The 10,000-nt window shown below is 46.0% G+C and overlaps 1 protein-coding gene across 1 annotated transcript in view; it reads left to right on the top strand.

Moving 5' to 3' along the window:
- LOC143296569 (adipocyte plasma membrane-associated protein-like) overlaps positions 1 to 10,000 on the top strand; it is a 31,592-nt gene that overhangs the window by 11,806 nt on the left and 9,786 nt on the right. Inside the window, exons 3-5 of the mRNA XM_076608593.1 lie at positions 5,045 to 5,140; positions 7,448 to 7,564; positions 8,126 to 8,300. Of these exons, the coding sequence (XP_076464708.1) occupies positions 5,045 to 5,140; positions 7,448 to 7,564; positions 8,126 to 8,300 (388 nt within the window). The remainder of the gene's footprint in view (positions 1 to 5,044; positions 5,141 to 7,447; positions 7,565 to 8,125; positions 8,301 to 10,000) is intronic.

Below are 10,000 nucleotides of genomic sequence, written 5' to 3'. Positions count from 1 at the left end.
GAAGAAGAATGGCCTCCATAGCAGGCAGAGACAGGGTGAGTTCTTGTTTCAAATTCCGAAGTGCGGCAGTATCTCTGTTGCAGGGAAAAAATAAAGAACAATAAAATGTGAGAGGTACAGCAAAAACAAAAACAAAGTGAAAGAAATGACATACAAAAGTCTCAGTCCTTTAGATTGGAGTCCATCAAACATCTGCTCCTGTTTTGTTTAACAGCAGATGTGGTTGAGCGTATTTGGATCAATCCGCGAAACTGAAACCGAACGACATCAACAACGACGACGACGACAACGACAACAACGACGACGACGACAACAATGACGACAACAACAAAGACAACGATGACAACAACGACGACACCCACGACGACGACGACAACGACTACTACGACGACAACTACTACTACGACGACAACGACAACGACGACGATAACGACGACGACGACAAAAACAACGACGACGACAACGACGACGACAACGACTACTACGACGACAACGACTACTACGACGACAACGACGACGATAACGACGACGACGACAAAAACAACGACGACGACAACGACGATGACGACGACGACGATAACAACGACAACGACGATGACGACGACAACAACGACGATGACAACGACGACGACGACAACGACGACGACGATGACGACAACAACGACGACGACGATGACGACAACAACGACGATGACGACAACAACGACGACAACGACAACAACAACGACGATGACGACGACAACAACGACGACAACAACGACGATGACAACGACGACGACGGCAACGACGACGACGATGACGACGACAACGACGATGACGACAACAATGACGACGACAACGATGACGACAACAACGACGGCGACGACAACGACGACCACGACAACGACAACAACGACGATGACGACGACAACAACGACGACAACAACGATGATGACAACGACGACGACATCAACGACGACGACAACGACGACGACGACGACGACAAAATTTCCCATATGTGCTCAGCGCTCTCTTGTCCTGCAGCGAGGCGAGGACATGAAACTCCAGACAAGAGAAGTAACTGAACCTCACCCCATCTGCACTGCCTTAGCTATATCCTCTGCATACCACGGCAAGACATGATAACAAACAACCTCACCCCATCTGCACTGCCTTAGCTATATCCTCTGCATACCACGGCAAGACATGATAACAAACAACCTCACCCCATCTGCACTGCCTTAGCTGTATCCTCTGCATACCACGGCAAGACATGATAACAAACAACCTCACCCCATCTGCACTGCCTTAGCTGTATCCTCTGCATACCACGGCAAGACATGATAACAAACAACCTCACCCCATCTGCACTGCCTTAGCTATATCCTCTGCATACCATGGCAAGACAGGGTAACAAACAACCTCACCCCATCTGCACTGCCTTAGCTATATCCTCTGCATACCATGGCAAGACAGGGTAACAAACAACCTCACCCCATCTGCACTGCCTTAGCTATATCCTCTGCATACCATGGCAAGACAGGGTAACAAACAACCTCACCCCATCTGCACTGCCTTAGCTATATCCTCTGCATACCATGGCAAGACAGGGTAACAAACAACCTCACCCCATCTGCACTGCCTTAGCTGTATCCTCTGCATACCACGGCAAGACAAGGTAACAAGCATGGAGGCACTAACAATGACTTTGGGGTGGTTACATGAGCGAACCGAGCAGCGCTTTGAGTTAAGAATCTTCCTGATTATAATAGAATCAACTGTGTTGTTGGGAATATTCTTAAGGGTAAACAAAGTTAGCGCTGCAGAGTTCATTCATATCATGTAACCTACCCCATGTCCACAAGTCCGATGTCAGTCCTCAGCCAGTGACGAATCAAGATGTCCAGGCCGTGTCCGGAGGATGGAAAAGGGATGAATCCCCCCAAAAAAACTTTCCGCACAGCCAAAGTGCGTGAAAATAGAAACACCAACAAAATACCTTCCATTTTCTTCCGAGACATCACGGATGTTACTGTCATATACTGTTTGTTTCCTTGCGGTTTTTAATGTACTTTTTATCGCTTGTCTTGAGATTATACTGTTTGTCTCTTTGACCAACTTTTACAGGTTTTCACATACTTTTTATCGCGCAACTTGAGCTAAACCACGTCACACACCTCCGCTACAGGCACGTGCGTAAAAGGGACGTGCTCTCTGCTGCCGTTGCCCGAAACGAGCTGGAAAGCATTGGCCAAGGATCTAGGTCGCTGGAGACAGACTCTGAGAGAGGGGATCGACAGAGACGAGAAGAAGAAGCGAACCACTGCAGCTGGGACTTTTTCTTTTCTTTTTTCTCTCAACAGGATTGAACTACTTCGCCATCACACACGCTCTTTCAAACTTCACCACGTTAAAATTAAATTGAATGATGATGATGTGGATACTTATATAGCGCTTATCCTCGGTCTTAGACCAAGCTCTAGGCGCTTTACAAACACGGGGTCATTTGCACTACAGGCTGCCTACCTGGGTAGAGCCGACTGAAGGCCACCACTGGGCGCTCATCATTCGTTTCCTGTGTCATACAATCAGATTTCAGGCTTACTCAGACAGACATGTAATATTTTACGTGTATGACCGTTGTTGTTGTTGTTTTCTTTTTTTACTCCAGTTTTCGGGGATGTGCATGCTGGGTATGTTCTTGTTTCCATAACTTACGGAACGCTGACATGGATTACAGGATCTTTAACATGTGTATTTGATCTTCTGCGTGCGTATACACACGAAGGGGGTTCAGGCACTAGCAGGTCTGCACATATATTGACCTGGGAGGCCGGAAAACTCTCCACCTTTTACCCACCAGACGCCGTTACCGAGATTCGAACCTGGGACCCTCAGATTGAAAGTCCAACGCTTAAACCACTCGGCTATCGCGCCCAACACGTGCCATCCATTGGCTTGCTTACGAGACAGACAGATGTCGCTATCCTCTTTGTTTTCTTTTCTTCTCTTTTTTGTCTCGTTGAGCAACGTTTAATTTTTTTTTTTTTTTTTTTTTTTTACGTACTTTTCATCACAGTGCTATACAGTCAGTCCGTCATCCGTCGGCGAATAAAGTCCGTTTGTCATGCCTGCTAATTACTGACTGGTCGACAGAGGGTTCAGTTTGTCTCTGTCTGACTGTCAGCGGTGCAAGGTGTCGACAAACAGTTCCCTCCCTGACTTCAAGCGATCTCCCCTCTCACCACAGACTGCTTTACTGCCACACGGATCACCGGCACGCCCTCTCAGGGCTCCTACCCCCCCCCCCCCCCCCACCCCCCCGCCCCCACTCCCTTCCTTCATCCCCTCCCCATCCACTCCCCCCACCTCCCACCTCCACCCCACACACTCAGTTCCACAGACACCAGACCACGCTAACCCTTTCACCGCCAGTCAATTTAGAGTACAAAATTCCCTTATGGTATAAGCACAGAAAAGACAGTAGCTAAGAATAACTAGGGATTCCCCCCTTGCGATGTATAGAAAATATGGCCTATCCTACCACCGAACATTAAGAGCAGTTGGTTCATGGATGACAGACCAATGAATGGTCACCTTTCAGTGACATGGGTCTTCTACCACGCCTGTGCATAAATGCGAGCTTGGCAGTGAAAGGGTTAAGGTGGGACCGGAGCCATTTACTCTGACGGCTTGATACCCACTGGGTGACATCCTAGCCGTCGTTGTAATTACACGGTTGAACGACATCGTGCATTTTTTTGGGGGGTTGCTAATTGCTTGAAGGACCTTCTTATACCTCTGCCAGCAATTACGTGTTCCCCGTGAACTGTTTTTTAGTTAACAAGGTAACAGAACTGTCAAGCCATTTCTTTGGCTTGTACCTTTCTTCATCTAGCTAACCGTGAAAAACGTGTTTGTTGTTGTTGTGGTGGTGGTGGTGGTGGTGGTGGTGGTGATGGTTCTATTAAATCATTATCTCTTATATCGTTTTCAAAGCTGAGGACGACAGACAATGTTGACGACGGAGGTCGCGTTGATGTCAAGAAGAAAAGGACAATGACAGTGATGACAAAGGTGACGAAGACAACGATGACGATGATCCTCATCATCATCATCATCATCATCATCATCATTATCAGCAGCAGCATGGCAGTGATGATGATGGCGACGACGAGAGTGAAGACATTATTGTTATGATGGTGATGATGGTGATGATGATGATGATGATGATGATTACTATTACAACAGGATGTCCTCCTCCTCCCCCTCCTCCTCCTCCTCCTCCTCCTCATCATCATCATCATCATCATCATCGTCGTCGTCGTCGTCATCATCATCATCATCAGTAGTAGTGGTGGTAGTAGTAGCAGCACCACCAGCACCACCACCACCAGCAGTAATCGTTCTCATAATGTTACTGCCATTGCTATTGTCACCATCAATGTTGTCACTATCATTACTATTGTTACAACTACTAAGTAGTGGTAGCAGTAGTAGTAGTGGTTGCAGTAATTCTGCTGTTGTTGTCATTATCAATGTCATCAGGTGGCAGAATGGTTAAGACGCTCAGCTGCCAATACAGAGAGTCCGTGAGGGTGTGGGTTCGAATCCCGCTCTCGCCCTTTCTCCTAAGTTTGACTGGAAAATCAAACTGAGCGTCTAGTCTTTCGGATGAGACGATAAACCGAGGTCCCGTGTGCAGCACGCACTTGGCGCACTGAAAAAGAACCCATGGCAACGAGAGTGTTGTCCTCTGGCGAAATTACGTAAAATGAAATCCACTTTCATAGGTACACAAATATGTAAGCATGCACTCAAGGCCTGACTAAGCGCGTTGGGTTATGCTGCTGGTCAGGCATCTGCTCAACAGATGTGGTGTAGCGTGTATGGATTTGTCCGAACGCAGTGACGCCTCCTTGAGAAAGTGAAACTGAAACTGAAACATCACTATTATTACTATTGCTATAAACACCACGACTACTACTAAGTAGTACTATACTACGACCACTACCACAGCTACCAACCATTACGACTGTCGATATATATTTTTCCCCTGTGGCAGGCAACCTGTACACTGGGCTGAGCAACGGGTGGGTGGTGGAGGTGAGACCCAACGGCCGTGTCCGGGGATTACAGAGGATGTCTCTAAGTTCTTGTGGTGAGTTAAGGCAGGAGGGGGCGTGGGTGGGGGGTGGTGGTGGTGGGCAGGCGTGTATTGTACAATCCAGTATAATACAATGCAGTACAATGCAAAAAAATGATGCGATGCAATACGATACGATACCGTGTAATGCAAGGCAATACAGTGCAATACAACGCAGTGCAATATAATGCAGTACAATACAATACAATACAAAACAAAACAATACAATACAATACAATGCATGGCAACGCGATACGATATGATACGATACGATAAGATACAATGCAAGGCAATACGGTACAATACAATACAGTACAATGCAGTACAATACAACGCAATACAATACAATACAGTACAATGCAGTACAAAACAGTTCAATACAGTACAGTACAATACAATACAATGCAGTACAAAACAGTTCAATACAGTACAGTACAATACAATACAATGCAGTACAAAACAGTTCAATACAGTACAGTACAATACAATACAATGCAGTACAAAACAGTTCAATACAGTACAGTACAATACAATACAATGCAGTACAAAACAGTTCAATACAGTACAGTACAATACAATACAATGCAGTACAAAACAGTTCAATACAGTACAGTACAATACAATACAATGCAGTACAAAACAGTTCAATACAGTACAGTACAATACAATACAATGCAGTACAAAACAGTTCAATACAGTACAGTACAATACAATACAATGCAGTACAAAACAGTTCAATACAGTACAGTACAATACAATACAATGCAGTACAAAACAGTTCAATACAGCACAGTAGAGTGCTGTACAATAGTACAGTACAGAACATACAACACAGTACAGTACAGCGTCGTACAGTAGTACAGTGCAGAACATACAACACAGTACAGTACAGCGCAGTACAGTAGTACAGTACAGAACATACAACACAGTACAGTACAGCGCAGTACAGTAGTACAGTACAGAACATACAACACAGTACAGTACAGCGCAGTACAGTAGTACAGTACAGAACATACAACACAGTACAGTACAGCGCAGTACAGTAGTACAGTACAGAACATACAACACAGTACAGTACAGCGCAGTACAGTAGTACAGTACAGAACATACAACACAGTACAGTACAGCGCAGTACAGTAGTACAGTGCAGTACATACAACACAGTACAATAAAGTATAGTACAGTAGTACAGTTCAGTACATACAATACAGTACAATAAAGTATAGTACAGTGAAGTTCAGTAGCACAGTTCAATACAGTACAGTACAGTACATATTTATTAACATTTTTATACTGCCAGAGCCTAAAATTAAAGCTATTTAGGCAGTAAACAGTACAGTACAGTGGGTTTGCCTGTGTGTATTTGTGTGTGCGTGGGTCTGTGTATGTGCCTGTGTGTGTATGTGTCTTCGTATGTGTGTGTTAGTGTGTTTTAGTGTTTTACTCTGTGTGTGTGTGTGTGTGTGTGTGTGTGTGTGTGTGTGTCTGTGTGTGTGTGTGTGTGTGTGTGTGTGTGTGTGTGTGTGTGTGTGTGTGTGTGTGTGTGTGTGTGTGTGTGTGTGTGTGTGTGTGTGTGAGTATGTGTGCGTCTGTGCATGTGTATGTCTTTATGTGCGTGCGTGTGTGTGTATGCGTGTGTGTGTATGCGTGTGTGTGTGTGTGTGTGTGTGTGTGTGTGTGTGTGTGGGTATGCGTGTGTGTGTGTGTGTGTGTGTGTGTGTGTGTGTGTGTGTGTGTGTGTGTGTGTGAGTATGTGTGCGTCTGTGCATGTGTATGTCTTTATGTGCGTGCGTGTGGCTGTTTGTGTTAGTGTGTGTGTGTGTGTGTGTGTGTGTGTGTGTGTGTGTGTGTGTGTGTGTGTGTGTGTGTGTGTGTGTGTGTGCTAGTGCTGATGTGTGTTAGCGTGTGTTAGTGTGTGTGGTTGTGTATGCCTGTGTATGTGAGCGCGTGCGTGCATTCGTGTGTGCTTGTGTGTTAGTGCGTTAGAGTGCGTGTATGCGTGTGTGCGCGCGCGAGTGCGTGCATACGCGCGCGCGCGTGTGTGTGTGTGTACGTGACAGACAAACAGACAAAAGCAACAGATACATGTGTGTCCGGAGTGGAAGAATGGCTGTGTTACTTGTATGGACTGCGTTTAACCAAGAGTCGCATGTTGCGTTTTGAGCTGAGATGACCGTCCACTTGGCACACACACACACACACACACACACACACACACACACACACACACACACACACACACACACACACACACACACGTACGCACTGTCCATCCATCTATCCATCCATCCATCACTCCACCCTCACGTTGTGCACGTGCAGGCAGGACGCGGGTGGAGGGAGCGTGCGGGAGACCGCTGGGCATGAGGCTGGACAGTCAGGGCCTGCTGGTGTTCGCTGACGCCTACAACGGCATCTTCAAGATGGACAAGAGAAGCGGTCAGCGGAGAGTTGTGTTGTGTTGGGTTGAGCTGTGTGGTGTGTTGTTTTGTGTTGGGCTGTGGTGTGTTGTGGTGTGTGTGTGTGTGTGTGTGTGTGTGTGTGTGTGTGTGTGTGTGTGTGTGTGTGTGTGTGTGTGTGTGTGTATGTGTGTGTTGGGGATGTGAGGGGTCATAATGGTGGTAGTAGTGGCGGTGGTGGTGAAAGTAGTTGCTGGATGGAGGGGTTTGGAAGGAAAGTGTGTGTGTGTGTGTGTGTGTGTGTGTGTGTGTGTGTGTGTGTGTGTGTGTGTGTGTGTGTGTGTTTGTGTGTGTGTGTGGATGGAGGTGTGTGTATGTGTACTTGTGTGTGTGTGTGTGTGCGCGCGCGCGCGTGCTTGTATGCATGATTTATTTTCAGTCTAATATCATCATCTTAGATGAACAGACTATAAATAAATAAACGAACGAATCTCTCTCTCTCTCTCTCTCTCTCTCTCTCTCTCTCTCTCTCTCTCTCTCTCTCTCTCTGTCAGTGATGAGAGAGACTAGTGTCAGTGTCAGTGTCTCTGTGTGTGGCCAGGCCGCTTCCTCAGACTGGTGGACCCTCGCCGTCAGCGTGTTGGCGGACGACCACTGGGCTTCCTCAACGACCTGGCCGTGACGCAGGACGGAACCATTTTCTTCACCTCCTCCTCCACCAAGTGGAAGAGGTCGCAGTTCCTCAACATCGTTCTGGAGGGAGAAAAATCTGGCCGGTAAAAAAAAAAAAAAAAAAAAAAAAAAAAAAAGTTTTTTGGTTGATATGGTTGGTTGAATGGCTGGCTGGTTGTTTGTTCGTTTTTATCGACGTTGGTGCGTGGGGGAGGTAGCATGGTAGGACTGTTGTTTTTTTTTCTGGAAACGTTAGGTATTATAATTCAAATACTAGCCGATAAAAAAGAGCGTGGGGCGGGGGGCGGGGGGGGGGTTGTTGTTGTTTTTGTTGTTTTGTTTTTGTTCGTTTGTTGCTTTTACAGACGTTGTTGCGTGGGGAAGGTAGCATGGTAGGATTGTTGTTGTGTTTCTATAAACGTTGAGGTATTACATACTGGCCGGTTAAAAAAAAAAAAGTGGGTTTTTTTTGTTGTTGTTGCATTTTGGGGGGGTTTTTGGGGGGAGGGGGGGGGTTGTTTTGGTTTGGTTTTTTGTTTGCTGCTTTTACAGACGTTGTTGCGTGGGGGTGCGGGGGGTGGGGGTGGGAGAGAGCGGTGGGGTGGGGTGGGGTGGGGTGGGGGACAGGACATAGTGGTTTGTTGCGGAGGGGGTGTGGAGGGTGGAGATCATGGTAGGATTATTGATGTTGTTTTTTTCTGTAGATGTTGGGGCTGTTATATATTGGCCGTTTAAAAAAAAAAAAAAGTGGGGTTTTCTTTTTCGTTCTTTGTATTTTTTACAAGGAGAGTGGTGGGGTGGTGTTGGAAGGAGGACATGATACAGTGTGTTGTGGGTGTTGGGTGAGGGGTCATGGTCGGGTTGTTGGTTTTGTTGTTGTTGTTTTGGGGTTTTTTCGGTGAAAAGTTGGGACTGTTATAACTATACTGCTGTGAATAAAAGGTTCCAGTTCCTCACCATCGTTCTAGAGAGGGAGAAAACTACGACTGGACAAAGTTTTACAGACGTTGGATGGGGGTAGGGGGAGAAGGGGTGGGGGTTTTAGGAGGGGGTGGGGGGGGCACGGTTTCAGTTTCAGTAACTCAAGGAGGCGTCACTGCGTTCGGACATATCCATATACGCTACACCACATCTGCCAAGCAGATGCCCGACCAGCAGCGTAACCCAACGCGCTTAGTCAGGCCTTGAGGGAAAAAAAAGAAAAAAAGGTGAATAAATAATAGATAAGCTTACACAAATAAATAAATAAATAATAACTATAATGTTAAAAAAAAAGGTAGTAGTAGTAGTAATAATAATAATAATAATAATAATAATAATAATAATAATAATAATAATAATAAATTAATAACAATAATAAATAAATAAATAAATAAGATAACACTGATGGAGGCACGGTAACTGGGGGGTAATGTATGGTGACGGTTAGGGGTTATTGTTGTTGGTGGTGTGGTGGAGGAGGTCCCCAGTTCCTCAGCATCGTCATGAAAGAAGAACGATGTGCATGGTAAAAGTTTGACAGGTTTTGGGATGTGGGGGAAAAGGGCGGGCGGGGGGGGGGAGGGGTGGTGGGGGGGGGGGGGGGGATTGTGGGGCTGAAGGGGTTAAGGTGAAGGTTGACTGACGGTTATTGTTGTTGCTGTGGTAGTAGTGGAGGGTGTTTGTGATGTGTATGTGTATGAAGCATGGGAGTGGTGTTTGGCTGGTGTGTGTGAGAAAGAAAGAAAGAAGGAAAGAAAGACAGAATGAATGAATGAAGTAGAAAGACTGCGTGTTGAATTGAAAATGCAAAAAAAAAAAAAAT

The sequence above is a fragment of the Babylonia areolata genome, chromosome 21 (assembly GCF_041734735.1).
Source record: "Babylonia areolata isolate BAREFJ2019XMU chromosome 21, ASM4173473v1, whole genome shotgun sequence".
Taxonomy (NCBI): domain Eukaryota; kingdom Metazoa; phylum Mollusca; class Gastropoda; order Neogastropoda; family Buccinidae; genus Babylonia; species Babylonia areolata.
This window is presented reverse-complemented; position numbering and strand designations above follow the sequence as displayed.